Source organism: Barbus barbus (genome assembly GCF_936440315.1).
Source record: "Barbus barbus genome assembly, chromosome: 47".
Classification (NCBI taxonomy): Eukaryota; Metazoa; Chordata; class Actinopteri; order Cypriniformes; family Cyprinidae; genus Barbus; species Barbus barbus.
The window spans coordinates 14,035,966-14,061,291 of NC_136725.1; the positions used below are offsets into that span (position 1 = coordinate 14,035,966).

Here is a 25,326-nt window from a genome sequence, read left to right on the forward strand (position 1 = left end):
CCTCCCAGGGCACTGTCAGCTCCACCAAGATCAGTTGTTTTGTGGCCTCAGAGACCAAGATGATGCCAGGTCTCAAATTGGACTGGGGGATGTATGTTGGAATTTTCAGTTGCCTTTCCAGGTCAACTGTCATTGCCCAGTCCCGGGCTGTGGAGAGCAAACCTATAGACCAGTTTTTCGATGCTCTCTCTGGCTTTTGTCCTTCCCTGATAAAGTGAATGCCCTTGGCTGTATCTTGGGTGTATCGGCTGTCCTTGATCCCCTTGCTGATTGCCTCAGCGATGGATTTGAGAACCTGGTCATGCCTCCATTGATATCTGCCCTCAGCCAGCGCCTTGGAGCAGCCGCTCAGGATGTGTTCTAATGTCCCTATTTTGGAACAAAGGGGGCATGCAGGTGTTTCTATTTTGCCCCATATGCACAGGTTGGATGGACTTGAGAGGACATCATAGACCCCCTGTATCAAGAACTTGATCCTCTGGGGTTTCACTTCCAGATGTCCTTCCAAGTGACCCTCCGCTCCATCACCTGCTCCCACTTCATCCAGGCGCCTTGCTGTCGCATGGCCACTGCTCTGCTGGTTCGCTCTTCCTCGACTGAAGTTCGCACCTCCTCTTGTACCAGCCTCTGCCTCTTCTTTCCGCTGGCGGAGTCATATCGGGTCGCTCTTAGGCTCCCAAGTCTGGCTCTGCATTGCGCCACTGTTCCAAGGATGGCCTTATGCTTCAGCCGAGTCTCTGCTTGCTGAACTGCCTCGGCCGCCCTCCACTTCCTCCCTGTCCTCACAACGATCCCTGCACCGGACACTTTGGCATCTGTGGATCCAGAGTACTGCAGGTATTCCCGTGCCCGTGCAACGATGAACTCCTCCCTGACTGAGCTAAAAGGGAGCTTGAGCTTGTTGGTGTTCCCATATAGCCCGATACTGCTTAGGCTAAGTGGTAGACCCAGCCATCAACGTAAATAGCTGCTCACCTTTTGCTCAAAACCTTCCACCACAGTCATGGGGACCTCATAGATAAGCAGAGGCCAGAGGATTCTTGGGAGGATTCCATGTTGGTAGACCCAGGCCTTGAATATTTCAGGGAGCCCAGACTTATCCACTGTTCTCAACCATCCCTCCAGGTCAGCACCGGTTGCTTTGATGGAATCTCTGTCATTCAGTCTGCAGTTGAAGACCTTCCCAAGGCTCTTCACTGGTCTTTCAGTGACTGATGGGACCTGGTGTTCTCCCAGCCTGAAGCGGAATCTGTCTGTAACCTTCCCCTTCTTTAGAACCAAAGACCTGGACTTTGCAGGTTTGAAGCTCATGCGTGCCCATGACATGAGTCTCTCCAACCCCTGATCGATCCACCTGGCTCCTGGTAACGCCGTTGTTGTCACTGTGAGGTCATCCATGAAGGCTCTTATGGGAGGTTGCCTTACTCCAGACTTGCTAAGGGGACCTCTGCACTCTGTCTCAGCTGCCTTGACCAGCATGTTCATTGCCAGCACAAAGAGGGTCACTGAGATGGTACAGCCAGTGATTATCCCCACCTTTAGCTGGTGCCAGTCAGATGTTAGCTGGCCAGTAGAAACTCTCAAGCTGAACTTGCTGTAATAGTCCAGGTTGAGATCTTTCACCTTCTGTGGTACATGGTGTTTCTCCAATGCGACCTCCACCAGCATGTGGGGTATTGAGCCATAGGCGTTGGTGAGATCCAGCCACAGTACAGCCAGGTCCCCTCTACCTTCTCTTGCTTCCCTGATGAGCTGGGTTACCACACCCGTGTATTCCAAACAACTGGGAACTCCTGGTATACCTCCCTTTTGCACAGAGGTGTCTATGTACTTATTGCTCAACAGGAAGTTGGAGATGCTAAAGAACATTTTACTCTCCACACTGAGCAAGGAGATGACCCGAAACTGGTCGATATTCTCAGACTTCTCCTCTTTTGGTATGCACACTCCCTCAGCATACCTCTATGGATGGGAGATCTTCCCTCTCCTCCAGATCACCTTCAGGACCCTCCAGAGCCAATGTAGTAGCTTTGGGCAGTTCTTATACACCTTATAGGGCACTCCGCTTGGGCCTGGTGCTGAGCTCGATCTTGCTCTCCTCACCACTTCCTCCACTTCCCTTAGGCGGGGCTCCTTCAGGTTAAAGTCTGATGAAGGCTCTGGTGGTGTTCTCAGCGCATCGCATGGACCCAGCGGTTGTTCTCTGATGAAGTCGTGGGGAAGTCGTGGCCTAATGGTTAGAGAGTCGGACTTGTAATCCGAAGGTTGCGGGTTCGAGTCTCCGGCCGGCAGGAATTGTAGGTGGGGGGAGTGAATGTCCAGCGCTCTCTCCACCCTCAATACCACGACTGAGGTGCCCTTGAGCAAGGCACCGAACCCCCAACTGCTCCCATATGCAGCATAAAATGGCTGCCCACTGCTCCGGGTGTATGTTCACAGTGTGTGTGTGTTCACTGCTGTGTGTGTGCACGTTGGATGGGTTAAATGCAGAGCACGAATTCCGAGTATGGGTCACCATACTTGGCTGAATGTCACTTCACATTCTTCACATTCACATTCACAAGTCACTATAGGTGGCCTTGAGGTGGTCGTTTATGGCCTCCTTGGAGAAGGTGAGGCGGCCAGCCCTCTTTTGGCCAAGGAGCTACTTGGTCAACTTGAATGGATTGGCCATCTCCTTCCGCCTCCTTCTGTGGAACTCTGCCCTCCGTAAGGTCAAGAGTTGTTTCCTTAGGATTGCTCTCAGGTCAACTAGGCCGGCTCTCTCAACTTCCCCCGCTGACTTGAATTGCCTCTTTAGCAGCCTGAGTTCTTCCTTGAGGCACTGGATTTTCCTTGCTCTGTGGCTTGGAGCATATGCAGATGGAGCAGGCTTGGATGCCTCAGTTCCAAATCGCTCAGCTCCGATGTTCACTATGAGGGTGGTCATCGTTTTCAGTCGGTGGTCCACATCCTCCTTAGCTGTAACTTCCAGGACCTGGCTTGCATCCTCGTCAAATTGTTGCCACTCAACTCTCTTGAAGGATTTGGGCCACCGAATCCTTGGCTGGACCGAAGGGGCACAGCCAGTTGTTATGACTGCAGCTTGCTGGCTTTGGAGGCCCTGTGGGTTGCCGAGAGATGCTGTTTCTTGGGTTATGGTAGTAGGTGAGCTGCTGGCAGCAGGTGTTGTCGACAATAGGAGGCTCTGGGCACTGTGGGTTGCCTCCGGGCCTGGCTCCTCCTGCGTCTTACCAGAAGTCGCTTCTGTGCGTTGTGTCGTCGTTTCCGCTGTCAAGTATCTCATTCTGCCTTGATGGATTTTTAAACCCCTTTCATTCTTGCAGATCCTGCCACAGATGCACTGTATTGTCGTTGTCATTATTCCTTTATCCTGTGTCGTTGTCCTTAAGTACGCCCTGTTTGGGTGATCATCCTCCCCCCCTCTCGGGCACCCTTGGTGGTATCTTTCTTTTGTGGGTTCTGTAGCTTGCTTTGGGTTCTTCCTTACGAAGTACATGGTTTGGGCTGCCAACCCTCTTCACCCCAGGTTGCCGTCTCTCCAGCCGTCATCTGTCTCTCCGGATGTCACCACCCTCTTCGTGGTTGTCACCCAGTCTATTCCTGGTTATCACTGGTGCTCCCAGAGTATTTCAGTATACAGAAAACATCTTCTGATGCACAACCTTGGACACATCATCAGTGTTGTTTCCAGGAGTCACTGGGTGTTTCGGGTCTTACAACAGACACCCTCATCCTGGCGACCCAACCGAGGCTGATCAGACCCTGGCCTGTGTCCAAGTGGCATTCTACTGCCCCCACTGCTCTCCCCTCTTCAACCAGAGCCATCTGGAAGCTTTTTCTGCTGCCTCCACATTGTTGCCTATGGCTCTTCTTCGGTTAGCACCTGTTATGCCCAGCGTACCGTAGGCCTTGCTCAGGGAGTGGCTGGCAAATCCCCTGCTGCCCACCTCTACTGGCATACACCTGGTCCTCCATCCGTTCCTCCGACAATCCTCCACCAGTTCTTGGTATTTCTCCCTCTTTCTCTCTTGAGCCTCCTCCATCCTCTCCTCCTAGGGCACTGTCAGCTCCACCAAGATCAGTTGTTTTGTGGCCTCAGAGACCAAGATGATGTCAGGTCTCAAATTGGACTGGGTGATGTATGTTGAAATTATGAGTATAAAATGCCATATATTTGAAATTTATTGCAGAGTACTCGTACCACCACACACTGTAAAAAAAATTAAAGGAGAAAGAAATTATATTAAATTATATGTATATCATTTTAACTGTTAGCACTTAAAGTAACAGTAAAACATCAAATATTTAGGAAGTTAGGCTATATTACTATTTTGAATATGTATAATGTAAAACAAATGTAACAGTAAAAAAGGAGCAGTAAAATGTATCAATTATTTATGGAAAAAATATATTAAAGAAAATGATATGCATACTTTTTGTGAAATACTATTAAAATGATTACATTAAGGAGTTTTTGTAGGGAAAAGTATGAATAAATGATAGGGTATTGGTTTAAAAAATAGGCAAGATTTTAGCTCAAATAAGGTTGATATAAAGGATAATATGCAGTATTACTGGTATATTAAATTAAAGAATTGAATGTAATAAACAAGTAGGTACTGTACAGTCACCAAAATCTAAAATCTGTAACATGTTAAATGTACAGTTTTACACTGTCATTTTAGGATGTAAGGAGACTCAGTTATGTGGTTACTAATGTTTTTATGTAAGTGCACATGCACAGTCACTGCAGGGATTTTTTAAATCTGATTCCTTGGTAACAACGACCTTTCTGATTGGTGGATCTTTCTTCATGCTTATAGTGTAGGGCAGTTTTTCATTTAAACACTTTCTACAAAAGCCGTGACAACCTCGGAGCTCATGTTAGGTCTGTATTGAAAGGTTTACATTGTTATTGCTAAAAATAATGAAAATGAACGAGAGTTGCACATACAGAACCCTACAGTTGTGCTCTATAGCCATGCATCGTAAAACATTCTGCAGTTTCCCCATTACAACACAGTTACACATCTGCTTTTGGTTTTCTTTCTTTTTTCCTCGCAGAATTCAGAAAACAAAGCCCTGAGGTGCAAGCTTGTTATTGTCAGTTGGTTGGTGCTATAATGAGGACGGTAGAAGTTTGCTAGAGAGAGAGCAATGAGGCTGTGTGGTCATGCATTTAATGAGACCGATCCGTGTGCCACCACCCCGCTGAGGAGAGTCGAGCTTACTAGAACAAACAAAGAAAAAGCCAGCCCTAGATGCTTCGCTTATTACACCAAACAGACAGTTAGGATCAATGCCAAACATTTATCAGAACCGCCTAACTGGGATGTTGTGGTGTCACTGGGTAAATGCATTCAGATATCTTAAAGTAGAGGCTTGATATTGTGTCAGTGGGTTGAAATGATCAGATCAACAAGAGAGGAAATGCCTCATGGCTGACTGAACACGACCTGATGTTATCGAGAGTGTCCTGGGTCAATTAGCACCTCGCTTCTCTATTTCCAAGCTCCTCACAGAGGTGAAAATTTACTCTAGTGAATGAGAACACACAGGTGCAAGTGGAATATCAATGGTTCAGATGGGCGACACAAGGTCTGCTTGACTAAATACATACAGCTTTAGTAATAGTGTTTGCAAAATTATTTTAACAGTTACTCTCGGCTGTAAAAGGAGCAGTGCAGTGTAAATATTCATCATTTACTATACATTTAAGTTTTGAAATAAATGATTAATAACAAAATATATGATTTAACACATTTACTGAATTTGATATTAACACAGTTTAATTCTGCTTTTTTAAGATTAGTGAGAAATGAGATTAATTACAATTTTAATTGTACAGCCCTAAACAGTAAGAAATAATAACCAAATCAGTTTTATCCAGTAACATTACTGAGATTGTGGGTAGAAGATACACTGTCAAGTTAATGCAAAGTAAATTTTCTCAGATAATATTTTACTTTATTTTGAGATTGAGTACTGCGGCAATATAAAAGACAATTATTTATTTTTTACAAATATTTTTAATTTTTATGCATGAAAGTGCAGAGCACACCTGTCATTTTTATTTTATAAAGTGGAAGATTATTGAATAAACATTTAAATTGAAAGCTTTCACATCAACTTCAGAAGATATAGTGTATGAGTCAACCAAACCACTTTTATGATCCTTTTTTGTCATTTACATTATTTTTTGTCATTACATTATGAAAAGAGAACATTCTGCAAAATCATGGTCATCATGTTTGGGATGACCAGAGTTGTCATTATTTTGTAAACTATTCCTTTAATGTCTGATGATTCATCTTTCTGCCTTTTAGATTCCCAAAATCTTGTTTTACAGGCATCTACAAATCATTTTAGTTTAAGGTGGCTTAAAGGGAGAAATAACTCCACATCACTTTTATGCAGATTTCCTGTTTTGGGGCAGATATCTCTCTGGTTGCTTGATAATGGATTGAATGACCCCCTGTGAGAATTTTTCTTCTGGTGCCTTTTCACTGTTCATATGGCTGGCCATTCATCTGCTGCACAACAATCAATATGGACCTTTATCCACCCACCAGAGCGATCACTCGCCTTTCAGCGGGGCATATCAAGCTCTGAGAAATGAAAGCAGTGGCCCATAATCTTGTTCCTGTAGCTCTGATGAGAGTTGTTTGGGTCCTGACATTGCTAGTTTTATAATCAATAACGGGTTGTTTTTCTGTCAACACTTGAATATAACTGGCTGCTTGTGAAAGCACCTCTCATATACTGTCCCATCTCTCATTTTCTTGCAGAGTCGAAAGCATGCAAACAAAGTTCGTCTGTATTACATGTTACACCCAGTGGATGGTGGCTGTCCTGCAAAGAAGCTTCGAACAGACAATGTAAGTGAAGAATCACACCTGGGCATTTAATGTACATGCATTCGCTAGCACTGATTTCCTTCTTAACAATTGAAGCTGGCAGTTTCATTACTCCGTCGAGGAACCCAGATGTAGCTTCCACAGGAAAACCATTTTATGTCCACAACATATTGATTGACATGGATGACCTGCTCGTCTGAGTTTATTACTTCTGCCCAGTCCTACGTCTCTCACATTTCAGGCTATCATTGGGATGTAGTGATGGAAGTAGATCTTTTAGGAGTACAAAGAATGACCCAGTACCTTTTGTTACATCTATCACGTGACAAGCTGTCAGTTCATGTCACACATGGCTTGTGAATGTCTGTAGTTTGGACTGCTGAAAGTGTAGAGGTAATACAAAATGGGTTTGAATGGATACATTTGTAATATTCTTGCAAACTATGCCTACAGTTTTGTTCTTAGGCAATTTTTTCCTACCAAAGCAACTTGCATAAAAACATAATCAAATATTGTTCAGTATTTAATACTAATATGTTGAAAGGAACATTTGGACTGGCTTTTTGCTCTGTTCCAGGTTGCAGTTTATTCCGGCCACTTTGACAGGAAGAAGCTGTGTGATTGACTTCACTCTAAAAAAAATGCTGGGTTAAATATGGACAAACCCAGCGATTGGATTGTTTTCAACCAACAGATGGGTTAAATGTTTAACCCAACCTTCTGGACAGTAACCCAACTGCTGTGTCAAAAACAACCCAATCGCTGGGTTTGTCCATATTTTAAATGATAATAGAACTTAATAGAATAGAATAGAATAATGCAAGTATTTCAGTTTTTAATTTATAGATATAAGTTTATTTTTATATATTATTTTTTTACATTTTATCACACACTGTTAAAATTTAGAATAGATTAGAATATTGGCATCATTATTATAATGATATTCAGGGGTGCCGCTATGGTTTCTGGGCCCCCTGAACTGCAGTCAATATTCCGCAGCCCATTTCTACCGAGAGGGTCCCTACCTACTCCCTAAATTTTTATAATATTTTTAGAGACTGTATATAAAAATAAATCAGTTGAATTAAATTTAAGTAATATTTGCATCATACAATATATGTCATTTATAATATGTGACCCTGGACCACAAAACCAGTCATAAGTCGCACAGGTATTTTTGTAGCAATAGCCAAAAATACATTGTATGTGTCAAAATTATTGATTTTTCTTTTGTGTCAAAAATCATTAGGATATTAAGTAAAGATCATGTTCCATGAAGATATTTTGTACATTTTTCTACCGTAAATATATCAAAGCTTAATTTTTGATTAGTAATATGCACTGCTAAGGACTTCATTTGGACAACTTCTTTTTCTCAAGATTTAGATTTTTTTGCATCCTAGATTTTCAAATAGTTGTATCTCAGCCAAATATTGGCCTATCCCAACAAACCATACAATCAATGGAAAGCTGTCAGCTGTCAGATTTCAATTAAAAAAAAATTAGCCTTATGACTGGTTTGTGGTCCAGGGTCACATATAATTAATATAATGAAGCAAATTTTTTAAATGTAAATGATTTATTTTTATACATTATTTTGTAATTATTTATCAATTTATGACTGAATATTCTCATATGATTGTCATACAGTCAGTCATGATGGGAATGATTGGAGGACCACCATTATCAAAGCACTTTTATGGTCTGGTCATGTAGTTGAGGGTTATATATGCCAGCAACACAGACATGGTTGCCAGTTCACAAAATTTTAGACCTGATCCATGTAATAATTCAAGCTTTTGAGGGAATGTCAGAACTGTTCCACCGGGAACAAGGGGTGTTGTGGGTTGCAGATGGCAATACAGACTGCAGTTTTTTATTCAGTTAAATATAATCATTGCTTGCACCTGTGTTTTACCCTAGTTTTTCCCCTCTTTCATGAACTTTGTTCAGTCCTGTGAGGACATCCGCTATGTGTGTTGTCTCAAGCCCAACTGCAGACCTCTTGAAAACCTTTTCCTCTGATATAAACTAAGTTTTCTTGATAACACTAAATCAGCCGTAGCTAACACTTGACTATTTTAATTCACATAACAGACCAGTGAACTAACCCGCACAGAAACACATATAAAGCAGTCTCTGCTCCTCGTGTATTTCTACGGTTTTTCTCACAATGTAAACTTGTGTCAGTTGAAGATGTCATGTTTGTTGTGTGTTGACGCAGTTGGCAATAAAAAAAAATTCCCCTGAAATTAAAAGGGTTGCTGTGATGTGTTGATTGTTTCCAGCAAAGGTCAATGTCTAAACGGGCCTTTTCGGTTTAGCTGAATATTGGTGAGGTCTTTCCCCTTGGGAGAGCAAATAAAGACAGTATGGGGTGTCAGGAGAGGAATAACAAGAAGCAGAATGAGTGGGCACAGATTTGTCCACTCATTCTGCTGCAGTCAACACCTGCAGCAGAAGAGACAGACCTCAGCTCAAGCGCAAGACTTACAAAACAATTAAAGCTCAGAAAGTCAATCAGGGTCTCATTATTTAACGTTTAATGAAACATCTCATGCAAAAAAAACATGAAAATGCTGTCTATTTTTCAGCGAAGAAAGGATACATTTAGATTTCTTGCCATAAAATGAGTTCATAGATTGTATTATAACACTTTTTGATGTTTTTTGAGTCATATTCCATAGCCTCATCTATAAAGACAACTAACCTGCTCTAGCTCTGCATGTTTATTGCATGACATTGACCTTGCAATGCCACTTTCCTAGCACTTAGGATATTGACCATTGATTTATATATCGAACTGATGTACCTATAAAGAGTAAATGAAGCAATAGCTCAGCGGTAATGCTGGAGAGTAGCTAATGGAACTTACAGTAGCGTGATATTATTCACACTTAGTAACAAGCTACTTTAGCCAACAAATAGCAATTGCAAAATGGCAATAATCAAATGTTGTTCACCTAAATCATCCTCTTTTGCATTAGAAAGTCTGATTCACTCTAGTGAAATGGTTCGTTCAGATGGTTGCATTAATAAATACAAATACTTATAAATACTTGATTCACAGAATCAAGTCATTGCAATTAAATGGCATTTTAAATGTATTTTTAACAATATTTATCTGCTGATCATTGCTGTTAAATGATAAACATACAAACAAATAAATAAATATTAGTTATATATAATTGCTTGTATTCTGGTTTAGTTGTGTATCTGATCACATATATGCCAATATGCAAAAAACTAATTATATATATTTTACATACTTTAAATATATATCAATGTATTAAAAATGACAAAAATATGTTGCTAATGTACACATTGAAATATATTTACATAAATATATTTTTTGTTTTAATTACTTGTATTTCATCAACTATATTTTGGGGAATTTGTAATATATTTTCAATCTAAATATATTTATATTGCCCACTCAAAAAGCTTCAGTGTAGCTCAACATGCAATGTATCTAACGACTTTTTCAATGAGTAGATTGATTGCAGTTTAAATAACGATTAGCTTTTAGCTTGGCGAGCTAAAGTTTCGAAAGTAACTTCCCCAACAGCACTCAGAGCCAATATCAGTCAATATGAGAAACTCCGAGCGGTTGCATCAGAGCAGGAAGCAGAATATACGCTACACCATTTTTAGAAGTTTGTAAATTACTTCTCCACAGCGCGACCCACATCTGCCAATTTGACAGCCAAATTTCATATCTTCCTCTTAAAGTTATAATAACACATTTGCTTCATAAATCATTCTGTTCCCCTGTATTATTAGCTGAAGGTGATAAATGGTCCCGGTTAAAGAATATCAGAGTATGTGTCTGCCTCTGTGTCGTCCCAGGGCAGTGCAGAGGGAGACGTGGACAAGAACAAGTGCTGCACGCTGTGCAATATGTCGTTCACTTCGGTGGTGGTGGCCCAGTCGCACTACCAGGGCAAGATCCACGCCAAGAGACTCAGGCTACTGCTGGGGGAGCCACCTGCCATCACATCTAAAGGTAGGAGGTGCTGATCTAAGACCAGGTTCACAATGTCTGAATCACCATATTTAAAGGCCAGGCCGTTCCTGGGTCAGTATTCATACTTAAATGAGTTTTACGTGTATATGACGTCCGAAGCAGCCAGCGGGGAAGTGACCTGTTCAACAATGGATGGCCTCTGAATATGAGATAATGAGGCAATTATTCTTGAGAATGAGTTCATTATTATTAATGCTCAAGTTATTATGTATTACAGATGTTTGATGAGGTGTGGTGTGAGATATCATATGACTACTGTTCACAGTTGAGAGTATGGGGATTTTTTTTAAATCCTTAAACCTACATTTTAAATGACTTGTTAATGCAAATGTGTAATCAACCAATTGCATGACATATCCAGACCAGTGTTGGGAGGGTTATTTTGGAATAGGTTACAGATTACAAGTTACCCTATTTAACATGTGCTAAGTAGTCTAACTATTACTTTTTGTTTACTAAATTTCTAACAAATATTTTCAACTGTTAATTATTTTGAAACCAGGCAGGGTTTACCTTACAGTGGGACACTGATTACTGCCAGACTTTCAAAATCCTTTATCACTTTAAGATTATAATAATTGAAATTTAAAGCACAGCCACCACAAAATCAGACGTTAGCACCACTTTTTACTTTGAAATCATTCTGAGGTTAAATACAGATTTAAAATCCAAACAAGAAATAGTTTAATAGCTATGGTACTGTTTTTGAAATCAAATCTTCGCACATGACAGGAAACACAGTTAATTAAAAAAAATAAATAAAGCATATACATCAACTCAAATATAAAATAAAACAGTTATCGAATAAGTCCTATTCTGTGTTTAATATTCTTAGACACTTGTCCATATCGTGCTTTGATACAAGTCTACTAACCTACTTTTGATTTATTCATCCAAAATTTGGCATATTCTGTGACATTCCGTGTTATAGAGTAAATCGACTGGATTTCACGAATCCGTCTGCGTTTTCTGCATCGCGGGAATCATAGGGCCCTATATGTCTCATATTTTAGAACAGTCAGTGCACTTTGGAAATCTGGTCTAAGTAACTCATTTAAGTACACTTTTTTTCTCAGTAACTGTAACTTATTACAGTTACATTTATTTTGTAACTAAATTATGTAACGCTGTTACATGTAACAAGATACTCCGCAACACTGATCAAGATGATGTGCTGAATTTCAAACTGAGCATCAGAATGGGAAAGAAAGGTGAATCAAGTGACTTTGAATGTGAGCTGGTTGTTGGTAGCAGACGGCTGGTCTAAGTATTTCAGAAAAAGCTGATCTACTGGGATTTTCACACACAACAATGGAGAAAAGAGAAAATATCCAGTAAGCGGCAGTTCTTTGGACAAAAATACGTTGTTGATGCTAGAGGTGAGAGGAGAAGGGCCAGACTGGTTCAAGCTGATAGAAAGGCAACAGTAACTCAAATAACCACTCGTTTACTATCAAGGTTTGCAGAAGAGCATCTCTGAACACACAACACATAAAACTTTGAAGCAGATGCGCTACGGCAGCAGAAGAGCAAACTGGGTGACATTCCTGTCAGCTAAGAACGGGAAACTAAGAATACAATTCGCACAGGCTCTGATGAGTCTTGATTTCTGCTGCAACATTTGGATAGTAGGGTCAGACTTTGGTGTAAACAACATGAAAGCATGGATCCATCCTGCTTTGTATCAATGATTCAGGCTTGTGGTGGTGGGATATTTTTCATCTTGGCACACTTTGGCCCCCTTAGTACTAGTTAAGGGTTGTTTAAACGCCACAGCTTGAGTAATGTTGCTTACCATGTCCATCCCTTTATGACTCCAGTGTAACTATCTAGTGATGGCAACTTCCAGCAGGATAATGTGCCATCTCACAAAGCTCAAATCAACTGAAACCGATTTCATGAACACAATGAATTCACTGGACTCAAATGGCCTCCACAGTTGCCAGATCTCGCTCTGGAGATCAATTTCTATGTGTTTTTGCAGCATTCAGTAATGTAGCCAATCACAGACATATCTGTTGATTTCTTGAATCAGAGGCGTTGGGATAGTGCACCTTTGGGATGTGTGGGAGATTTGCATCATGGATGTGCAGCCGACAAATCTGCAGCAACATGATGGTATCATGTCAATGTGGACCAAAATCTCTGAGGAATATTTCTAGCACCTTGTTGAATGCCAGGCATGCAGTGAAGAATTAAGACAGTTCTGAAGGCAAAAGGTGGTCCAACTACTAGCAAGGTGATTTGATGCCCTGGCAACTACCCATAACACCCTAGTGTAACGGCGGGAACTTTTGCATCGGTACGCACCACTTACATTTTCAGAAAATGTAAAAAAAACTTGGACTCGGACAACTGCAGCTGGCTGTCCTGTTTTTTATTCATTCAGGTGTGAGTGCATTAGCCATAATGGCATTAGGCATATGCTAAAACAGATCAAATAAACGAGAACCGACATTTCTGAGTTTGTTAATCTGGAGTGTGTTTTCCAGTACAACAATGTAACTCACTGCGTAACCACCAACTATAACTAGCTAGTCACGACTGTTTCCTGAACATGGTCGCACCTTCGTTGTTTGAAGTGCGTTGGATCAACAATACAGGGCCGGTGGAGTAGTAACTTCTACTAATTCATCGATTCGAGATCTCTGAGATGCTGGTGTAACAAACATGGCAGCCATAACTGCTATTATTTTTTGTTCCTTGTCGTTTTGCTTTATTTGTTTGATTAATCACTTGTTCCTCTTTTGTCATGCTGTTTGCAAATGATCGTTTGAACATTCGTCGCACTATGTTGGTAATGACGGAACGTGCGAAGAAGTTAATTACTTGATGCAAAATGCATGAGGTGAAATCCATTCACAACACTAGATTTGTACATTTTCTGCAAAACAGTTAGTTTAGCCTGTTTTATCATCCACCAGGCGGCAATCGTATATGCAGTCGCTTAGAAAGTAATAGCGCAGCTCTCATCAACAAGCCGTATGATTTAATGTGCCTTTATGTCCACGGCACAAATGGCGCGAGACAAGTTACATGCTGACTTTTTAAAGTGTTTGTCCAAATAGCAAGCTTCACTAAGCAACACCACTAAAAACTATTAGTAACCATAATAGGGTTCAAGAAACTGTCGTTTTGTTGTTTGTTCAGCAGTCATTATAGTAGCTCAGCATTATTTTGTTAGAGTCGGATGGTTTCTATGTGGCTGTTTCCGCCATCATAAAGATCTTGATGGTGATTTTTCATGTTATACATGAACTGGTGTTATTGAGGACGAGCTAAAAAGGTTCTTTCTAGTGAGACCTTATATAACGCTTTAATATTTATGATAATAATGATAAGGTGTAAAAGACCTAGATGAAATGGTCTGAGAGGCTGGAATACAGATGAGGATATAATTTGATTAAATTATCCTTGAGTGTCATTGCTATTATCAAGTAATTGACCAAACCCCTGCACTGCAGATCTACACAATTACTATAAAGCTAGACATTATGAAAGCTTCAAATGATAACGCATGGAGTTATGGATTTATGTTGATCTGTAGCACCTTCACCCTTTTACAGTAAACAAAGCACTCTATTGTTTAAAAGTTGGTAAGATTTTTTCATATTTTTGCAAGAAAGAAGTCAAAAAGTCAAATCAAGATTTTATTGAAATATAGTGAAAACTGAAATACTGTGAAATATATTACAATATAAAATAACTGTTTTCTATTTAAATATATTTTAAACTGTAATTCATTACTGTTATTTCAAAGCTGAATTTTCAGCACCCTTACTCCAGTCTTCAGTGGGGGTGGGCTATATGACCAAAATCTTATATCACGATATGAGAAAATTTATTTCAAGGTAATGATATATCACAATATAGTTATTTTTATCAAATGTTTTGATACCATAGAAATGTCATAATTCTTGTCAGTGTCAATATCACAAAAAACTAATACTATAGCCTCAAGCTCAAACACTCAAGCTCAAGACAAGTAAACAGCTAGCGATTAAAAAAAAAAAAAACTAATTACAAGTAATAGGACCAAAAAAAGTACAGTAGAACAAATAAATAAGAATTGCTACATTCATTGTGTAAACTAATCAAATGTATAAAAACACTGCATATTCTTCAGTGTAAATGAAATACTGTGTAAAGTGATTTAGTCGAGCAGTGAGAGATTTTCTCTCTTTTGTTGTTTGATTAACATTAATGACAGACACCAGGAATATTAAACTGCTATCACTTTAAGAGCTGTTTTGCTTTTACTTAAGACCTAAATTACTGTGTTTACGGGCATTTAGACACATCCAAGTGTGTGTATAACCGTTCAAGGCCAATAAAGTGGGAGAAATAACTCAGTACAATACTCCTTTTCTCTATGAGCACCGTCTTCACAAGCGTGTCTCTCTCTGACAGGACTCAGAAAGACAGCACGCACATATAGCGAAATGAGTTCTCTTTTGCTGCTTATCACAGTACATCCAGAGAGCATTTTTGAAAATGGCAGAGAAATGTTCAAATAGATGAAATACCAAGAAATTCAAAAGCTCTCAATTCTCATTTGCAGTGAAAACATTTGTATATCAAATTGGGGAAAAAATGCAAAACATTTTCACTTGTAGTCTCAGACTTTGAGCCCGCTGTATTTGTCACGGTAGTGTTTAATATCACACTCTGATTATGTGTTATATTGAAAACAACCCTCCATTCAAACACCTCAGGGAATTGGATGGGAAAAAAAGGAAAAAGAATACTTCATATTATCTAGTTATTTTGATACCTTCTATAAATACACATGTAGAACTGCCAGTGTCATCTATCCTCCACTTGAAAAACTGCGGAAGAGCCAAGAGACGCCCCATTTGTGCCATCCACCATTCCTATTTCTATGTTATGACGTGGGATTGCTGTCAGTGTAGTCTCTTGTTTGTCGTTTACCATGACTGAGTATAATTAGACGGGTGAAAACATCCCTTGTTCTCGACTTTGTATTAAAAATTCACTTCTCAAAAACATATGAGGAAAATACAAGCTTATACCTGTTAGTGCGAGAAAAATGACCTCTCGTCTGTTTATGAACCATATTCATCATATTAATGTCATGAGATTCAGAATGCATCTTATTAAGCTGCAGCCACAGGGGACATACCGTGTTCCTAATTTGCGCCCTTTAGCCTTGAAATACTTCAATCTGACATGAGCCTGTGCCCCGTACTTTGACAGGTGAGACAGACTGCAAGCAAAATATGTCAAATGAATCACATACACGTCTTTCTAATATGTGTTATTAATGCTGTCACACACCTGCTGTTGAGGACTTGATATTGGTAAATAAAATGAGAAATGGATATGCCATTTTAACTGTATGGCTGGCTGTTAACTTGTGTTGGTATGTTGCACAATATTTAATCTAAAAATATTTCTCTTTTTAAATTTCTTTTGCTTGTTTTCTTTCCTTTTGGTGATTTTTTTTGTCTTCAGAATGTAGAAAAATAATGGGTGGGAATGGAGGGCAAGATCATATATCATTCTCCGGTTTTTTCACATTAATAGATTTTACCTGTAGTCTGTTTGGTAATTAATGTATGTTACAGTAAGTATACTAAGTCTCTTACGCTCTCTTTACAGAGATGACAGCCAGTTCAGGGCATATGGTGACTGAAGACTCGCCGGGAAGTCCTTCCATACATGGCAGACTCTCACACCGCTACTGCCAAATGTGTAAGGCCTGGTTCAACAACCCCGGCATGGCCAGACAGCACTACAACGGCAAGAAGCACAAAAAAAATGCAGCCCAAGCTAACCTCCTCGCACAGCTGGGTAAAAGTCTGGAGGACGGAGATGATCTAAACGGTGTGTTCTGAGAGGAACAGACAAAACATAGATAGGGATAGTTCACCCAAACATGAATTAAAAGTGATTCTGTCATCACTCAGGCTTTAGTTGTTCCAAACACATACAATGTTTGACTTTTTCCTTCTGTGGAACACAATGGTTTTAAGATAAAATTATTTTAAAAAGTGACCCATTTGCACTTTTTCCCCAAGATTTCTGAAGCCATAACTTTGTGTGATGAAAATCAAATTAAAGTAATACAAATTAAATTAATTCAAAGTCATTATTAAAAATAAAAAGATTAGTGAACAGATTGTTTTTTCAATCAGATCTTTTGAGTGAATCATTCGATTTGGTACACAGAACCAATATAAATTATTCTTTTATTGGCTAGGACCTGATTACCCCAATTAATGCAATCAGAATTTTCAGTTGAATTTTCTAAATTTCATTCATTCTAATAAAATGTGACATTCTGTAGTTTTGTCTCATTTTCATCTTTTAATAATATTTGTAAATGTCTTGACTCCACAGCCAACAGAGCAATTTGGTCTTTACTGTTCCAATACTTTTGGAGGGCACTGTATGTAAACAACTTATGCTGTTGTGTGTCAGCAGCACCATATGCGTATACACTGTTTTTGTTGTTTACGCTTTGATCTGAATGTAAGCAATGTATCCACATACATACCTTGCATACATTGTTGACATATGTGATACTCTCCAACATGGCGCTATAGGGTGACGTGGAGGAGACAAATTGTTGAATAAAGTCATTATTTTAGTTTTCTTCGCACAGAAAAAGGATCCTCATAGCTTTATAACATTACAGTTGAACCACTGATGTCACATGGACTATTTTAGCGATCTCCTTGCTATGTGTCTGAGCCATAATAGTGTTAGGATACTTGCTGTCTATGGGAGGGTCAGAGAGCTCTCGGAATGCATCAAAAATATCTTAATTTGTGTTCCAAAGGTCTTACGGGTTTGGAACGACATGAGGGTGAGTAATTAATGACAGAATTTTCATTTTTGGGTGAACTATCCCTTTAAAAGCTTGTATCTCACATACAAGGGTGACTTATTTTGTGTTCAGTAGAAAAAAATAAAGAAACTTTTACAGGTATTGAACAACATGAGTGTGAGCAAATGATGACAGAGCTTTAATTTCTGGCTGTACAGTCCCTTTAAAACAACACATTCAATTGTAACAATGTTTTTTTTCATCAGTTTGTGGTAATGGCTCATGAATAACCTCACTGTAAATGTCACCGTTTAAGCACAGGTATCATTTTAGCATTGACTATCCTGTTTTACAGGCCTCAGTAGAGGCATTTTAATGGTCTTGAGTCTTTTCGCAAGCAGGCATTTCATTTAAGTTTTGCATTATTCAGCAGTTAGCTAAAGAGGTTTCGTTCGAGGCAGCTATCAATAGGTAATTAATGGCGCGACAAAGAGCCTCCCTGAGCACAAGATCTTCGCTCACCAAACAAACTGACAATAGCGGAGGTTGCACACAACAAAGCCACTTCGTTGGTGAGATTTGACGCATAGAGGGACTAGAAACCACTTCGTGGGAGGTGCGTACCTGCTACCATTTGGACAAATGTTGGATTTAGATTCAGATTGAAAAGTGTACTGTCCCTCACGTCACGCTTGTGACTCATAAGCATGAGTCATTACTGCAGTTTTCATTAAGGCTTCGCAGTACTTCACTCACCAATAACAGTACAAGCACTCTCTGGATTGAATCTGCTCTATTTTTGTGGTGTGTAATATCAATCTATGACTACAAATGTAGAATAGGATTTGACATGCTATTTCTGCTCATTAGCAATTGTCTGTGATAATGTTGTTCTGTGGTTAACTAAAAAAGTTTGCGGCGCCGATGTTCAGCAGTAATCGAAGCGTTTTCATCAGACTTCCCACCTCACAGGAAGCCAGCGACTGATATTCCGAGCTTCACACAAACTTAAAATGTACTGGTCTGTCCTAGTTAGAGGCGGAGAACAGATTTGGTGTAGGAAGACAGAGCTGTGGGAGGATACGGCTTATCAGCGTGTTTCACGGCCCCTTCTGTTATGTGTTTTTAATCATTGAATGTACACAATGCCAAAGAAAATCTGAGGCGCTGTGGTTGCAATGACGAGGCCAGCGTAATCTGTGGCTTTGATTGAATATAGATTTGTGGTAAATGTTATTAATGAGGCATCTAGATGAGCCTCCATTCATTATCTGGCCTGATTGCCTTGATCCTGGGATAACAAAGGATTCTCCTTGTTTAAACAGAGGAGGTGCTTGCTTTGTGGCATATGTAAGGGTCATTTAACACCACCCAGCTTCCAATAGTAAATCACATCATGCGCTAGATGGTTACACAAACAGACATGCTGTTTGAATATATGAGTCATATCTGGACATAAGCTTATGTATGAAGGAGGACTATATAAAGTTGGTTTACTGGAGCAGGGATGTCTGCGTTTCAGGGCACTATGCTCCAAAAATGTAAAAAAAAAAGCATTTTGTATTTTAGTATTGCTTTAATATTATATTTAGCATAAAGAAAATTACACTTGTTTGTAGGACTATTAGGATTTTTTATTTATTTATTTAACACTATTTTTTGATAATTATGCATATTTTATTTTTGGCAGTTTTCATTAGCCTCAGTGGTTATTCTCATTAGTATGTACACATTTTAAGAATCATTTTAGACAAAAAAAAAAATAGTAAAATTTATATTAATATAATAAAAAACTTGTAATCTCAGCGGTGATTCTCATTGCAATGTAAGGATCATTTTAGGCAAAAAATTCTATAAAAGGTTTATAAATTTATATATAATAAATAAATAAATGATACACACACACACATATACATATACATATATATATATATATATATATATATATACACACTCACCTAAAGGATTATTAGGAACACCATACTAATACTGTGTTTGACCCCCTTTCGCCTTCAGAACTGACTTAATTCTACGTGGCATTGATTCAACAAGGTGCTGAAAGCATTCTTTAGAAATGTTGGCCCATATTGATAGGATAGCATCTTGCAGTTGATGGAGATTTGTGGGATGCACATCCAGGGCACGAAGCTCCCGTTCCACCACATCCCAAAGATGCTCTATTGGGTTGAGATCTGGTGACTGTGGGGGCCATTTTAGTACAGTGAACTCATTGTCATGTTCAAGAAACCAATTTGAAATGATTCGAGCTTTGTGACATGGTGCATTATCCTGCTGGAAGTAGCCATCAGAGGATGGGTACATGGTGGTCATAAAGGGATGGACATGGTCAGAAACAATGCTCAGGTAGGCCGTGGCATTTAAACGATGCCCAATTGGCACTAAGGGGCCTAAAGTGTGCCAAGAAAACATCCCCCACACCATTACACCACCACCACCAGCCTGCACAGTGGTAACAAGGCATACGCCAAATTCTGACTCTACCATCTGAATGTCTCAACAGAAATCGAGACTCATCAGACCAGGCAACATTTTTCCAGTCTTCAACAGTCCAATTTTGGTGAGCTCGTGCAAATTGTAGCCTCTTTTTCCTATTTGTAGCCCATCCGCCTCAAGGTTGTGCGTGTTGTGGCTTCACAAATGCTTTGCTGCATACCTCAGTTGTAACGAGTGGTTATTTCAGTCAAAGTTGCTCTTCTATCAGCTTGAATCAGTCGGCCCATTCTCCTCTGACCTCTAGCATCAACAAGGCATTTTCGCCCACAGGACTGCCGCATACTGGAGGTTTTCCCTTTTCACACCATTCTTTGTAAACCCTAGAAATGGTTGTGCGTGAAAATCCCAGTAACTGAGCAGATTGTGAAATACTCAGACCGGCCCGTCTGGCACCAACAGCCATGCCACGCTCAAAATTGCTTAAATCACCTTTCTTTCCCATTCTGACATTCAGTTTGGAGTTCAGGAGATTGTCTTGACCAGGACCACACCCCTAAATGCATTGAAGCAACTGCCATGTGATTGGTTGATTAGATAATTGCATTAATGAGAAATTGAACAGGTGTTCCTAATAATCCTTTAGGTGAGTGTATATATATATATATATATATATATATATATATATATATATAAATATGTTTTTAATATATTAAAAACCTGTTTCTCTCTCTCTCTCTCTCTATATATATATATATATATATATATATGTATATACTGTATCGATAAGGCAACACAACAACTACTGAAGTTTAAGTTTGCATATCTTGCATATGTATTTTAAATATACATGTAAATATACAAAATTATCAGACAGCTATGTGACTTTTTTTATTTTTGCTTTTTTTTGGTCCTTAAAGTGGCCTTTTATTTTTCTTTAAGCAAAATCTAATTGAATTTCTTCTTTTGATTTTAGAATGAAAAGACATGTTCACCATTTTACCATTATGTTATTTATTTTGCTTGAGAAAGAATAGCAATGTGCTGTGCTCAGGCTATTTGCTAATTTATCTATGTAATTCATGCACGGTGAAAATATGGTCAAATGCTCAGGGTTCTAGCTGTCTGTAGGTGTTTGTCAAAATAAGGCATTATATTTACCCTACAAGATTTGAGGGCATTTGCTGTTGGAAACAACATAGTTCTAGTCTAATAGATGTGTTTATATTTATGTATGCTCTTAGGCCTGAAGCGGAGTCACACATGTGAGGTCTGCAGTGTTACACTTAACTCCGTGGCACAATACCACGCACATCTGCAGGGCTCCAAACACCAGAATAAGTGAGTATCAGCCACCGCATCTCATTCAGAGACAAGAAAAAAAAACAGAATCAAAGGGAAACCAGCAGTGAATCACATAATGATAATGTGGGAGAAAGTACATCTCTACACAAAATGCTCATTTTTAGTAAAGCATAATAAGAGTCATTGAATCATTCACCAAACAAGGCAATCAGGAATGTAACCACTCATAACAGACACTCACTGGTAGCCACATACTGGAAAACTGTCAAACTGTGCAAAATCAGTACTCATATCAGCAGGCACGAGGTGTTAACTTGCATCATGTTCATGAGAGTGAAGTTATTGTATATGCGATCAATATCTGCTCTGAATCAATATTCCGCCTGACTGGACCTCGTCCTCATAGTACCGTATGGGCCACAGTTTCCATGCGGAGGCTGCAGCGGAGCAGGCAAGGTCACAGCATAGCATGTTGGGCTGCATGGAATGTTAATTAGGTAGAAATGAAGGAGAAGGAACGTGAGAAGCATGATGGAACCGCCAGGCGTGTCCAAGCTGTCACAGAGTGGCATGCAGTGGCATTATTCCACCCTCTCATCATGAGATGTGTTCATATGCATGCACAAGAAGCAGCACACACAAGGGCGACCCTCAATGGATGGGACCCTGAGGCTGATATTATTACCGGAGCTGTTTTATGTTTTAAAGGAATAGTTCACCCAAAAATGAAAATTTGATATAAACATACTGACCCTCAGGCCATCTAAGATATGGATATGTTTATTTCATCATCCTAACAAATTTGGAAAAATGTACCATTCCATCACTCACTAATGGATCCTCTGTAGTGAATGGGTGCCGTCAGAATGAAAGTGCAGACAGCTGATAAAAAACATCACAATAATCCACATGACTACAGTCCATCACTTAATGTAACATCTTGTGAAGTGAAAAGCTGCATGTTAATAAGAAACAAATCCATCAAGGTGTTAATTCATTCATCCTCTCGCATCAAAATCCAGTGACTTATTTGTTTTGAACTGTTTTCTCTTTGAAATGGTGCTTGACCTGTGCATATTTCTCTCCGGATTCAGACAAAATAACTTTTTTTTTCAACATTGAGGACTCTTTATTTTAGCTTGTATAAACTTTTTTCACTTCACAAGATGTTATTGAAGGACTGGAGACATGTGGATTACTTATGGATTATTGTGATGCTTTTATCAGATGTTTGGACTCTCATTCTGATGGCACCCATTCACTGCAGAGGATCCATTATTGATATGCACACATGGATAATTCTTCCTTAGCTTATTTTACCTGGTTTTGAACAACTCACATGCTAAACTGAACAAATATGCCTAATTCAGTCCATCAACTGATCCCCGTTCAAAAACTAGTTTACTCATCATTTTGTGTCAAAGATCATTCAGAGAGTCCAAACAATGATCCTTCACAGAAAGTTTGGTTCACAAACACAATACCTCTAACGTCAATTGTTACAATATTTTATAAAGGGTTGCACTATGCATTATGATTGAGGTTACATATATTAAGCATGACATTTATCTCTTAAACTCATGTGAGTAAGGCTATAGGAAAGTGAGCACTTAAAGCGCTTTAATGCACTCAGGGTACGAAACAAGAGCTTTAACATACTTTCAGTAAGTCTGTTTAGTCATGGGTGCTTAGACACTCACTTTGAACTCCTCACCTCTGCAAACGCTGCCAACCAGCGCAAAGGATTTGGTCTTTAGCCACCTACATTTCATGCTTTTTATGTTGTTCCAGTTTGTTCGTCTTTGAGTCCCCACGCCATTAACCTCAAAAACACATTTGAACTAATCATTTGACAGAGTGCAAAGAGTCACAAATCTGTCTGGATGCCAGTGTCCGAATCTCTGGGACTTGGCTCAATTGAACGTTTTGTGCCGAACACCGGAATTGGAAAGTCAATGATTGATCAATAAGAGAGCAATGAGTGTCACTGCTGGAGTTATGTTCGGGTCACACACTCAGTGTTAATGAAATTACTAATGAAAATGCTCAGTGATTAAGTTATTTATTTGGGGGGGGGGGGGGGGGGGGGGGGGGGTAAACAACAAAACGCATAAAACAAATTAGCAAGATATTAACAATGCACAAACAATCTTTTTAAGGAGAAAAATCCAACCCCATTTCATGCGAAAACGTAAATATTTTAAAAGGCGGCAATATCATTTGACTTCGTTCAATGTGATTCGTATGGAAATAAAGTAAACATGAAGCTAAATATAACCATAAATGGGACACATGTAGATAATACGACAATGTATGACTGAGGTTGTACAAAATGGTACGAATTAGCCACAATTTGCCAAAATGTGAAATAGTTCAGAATGCCATCAGGGTGTGTTGCATAAATTAAAGCACTTTAGCAGCGGGTTAATTATTTCAACACATCCTACACAGATTAATCAGATATATACACAACATAAATGGAGTTTACAACTTGTAACTTCACAAAACAGGTTATGTCAGAATGTCACATTGTGAATGTGGTCCTTAACAATGCACTAAAACACATCAACTGAATAATTAAAGTGTAAGGTTTCACAATATACTACAACAAAGTACTATTTCTTGTACAATAAAATAAAATTTTTGTTTGCTAAAATTAGATGCCATTTTAGCCAGAGTAAAATGGACAAAGTAATGATGTAACATGATAAATAAATAGACATTTATATGCTATTTTCATAACACAAAAACTGTGGTTAACTTTTTAACTTTTTATTTTAGACATTTTATGACACATAACACTGTTTTGATTCTTTCTCAGTTTGAAGAACAAATGAAGTTTGTTGGAGCTCTATTTCATCTCTACTCTTGAAACTTTTTGAGGATCTGTCTGTGGAAGTCAAGAAAACTTTAAGACACAACATGCCAGCGATATCAGTTCATATTCTCTTGATCCACTGTGTTTATGACAGCGATATGGAGACTACCAATGCAGACAGGGACCTGGACAGTGAAAATAGATAATGGACAAGTGCATTTTGCTAAATTTGTACATAAAAGAAAAATTCACATTCACATCCTGAACACTTTAATGTATATATTTAATGCATGTACAGCCTTTATTTTAATTTGGTGTAATTAAAAATATTTTGATTGTAATTGTATTCATATTTTAATTTAAATGTATTTTAATTTATGTGTATAAGAACTGAAAATGTAGTATTAGAGTGAAAATGGCATTCAAATGTTGTAGCTCTCTGTAGTCCATTAAAGAGTCTTGTTTGATTTTGTATACAGTACAGTCTGGGAGAATTGCTCTCGGATGATATTAAAATGAGACTTTGTCATCATTTTGAAGTTGAATTCAATCAACATACTAGTAAAAGTAATGAACTGAAGGACATTTATTGTTTTTCATTACTTTAACAAGACTTTCCAGTGACTTGTATCGTTCGAAATGTTCAGCAAACGCTTTTTCAACATTAGCTGCGGTATGAATAGATTAAAAAATTAATAAAAAATTAACTATTTACTATCTCTTGCAATGACTGTAGAAGAAAAAAACCCAAGAGATTACTATAAGGAAGCATTACTGAGATTAAAGAGTTAATAGTCTGCTATCATGCTGTACTTTGCTGAGATGGGGTCATTTTAGTGCTTTTCACAAAGCACTGAATGCTGCTGATGTCCATTTGTGCACGGTTCCATTTAAAAAAGCCAAAATAATCGAATTATCCCCAAAACGATAATGACTTTTAAAAATGACATCCTAGAGAATAAAACAATTCTGACACAAATGCAATTAGTTCTGTTTTCTTTATGTTACAGTATCATGAAGCTTCAAACACTATCAATATGAATGCTCTACTTACAGTGTTATGATGCTAATT

General features: G+C 38.9%; 1 protein-coding gene across 2 annotated transcripts in view; it reads left to right on the forward strand.

Moving 5' to 3' along the window:
- The window catches only part of LOC306865899 (zinc finger matrin-type protein 4-like), a 34,097-nt gene extending 8,867 nt beyond the window's left edge, over positions 1-25,230 (forward strand). For both annotated transcript variants that reach the window (XM_079410727.1, XM_079410728.1), the window contains 5 exons: positions 6,792-6,881; positions 10,710-10,866; positions 16,510-16,734; positions 21,376-21,472; positions 24,258-25,230. In XM_079410727.1, coding sequence (XP_079266853.1) covers positions 6,792-6,881; positions 10,710-10,866; positions 16,510-16,734; positions 21,376-21,472; positions 24,258-24,273 — 585 coding nt within the window. In that variant the 3' untranslated portion in view covers positions 24,274-25,230. The remainder of the gene's footprint in view (positions 1-6,791; positions 6,882-10,709; positions 10,867-16,509; positions 16,735-21,375; positions 21,473-24,257) is intronic.
- The last annotated feature ends 96 nt before the right edge of the window (positions 25,231-25,326 follow it).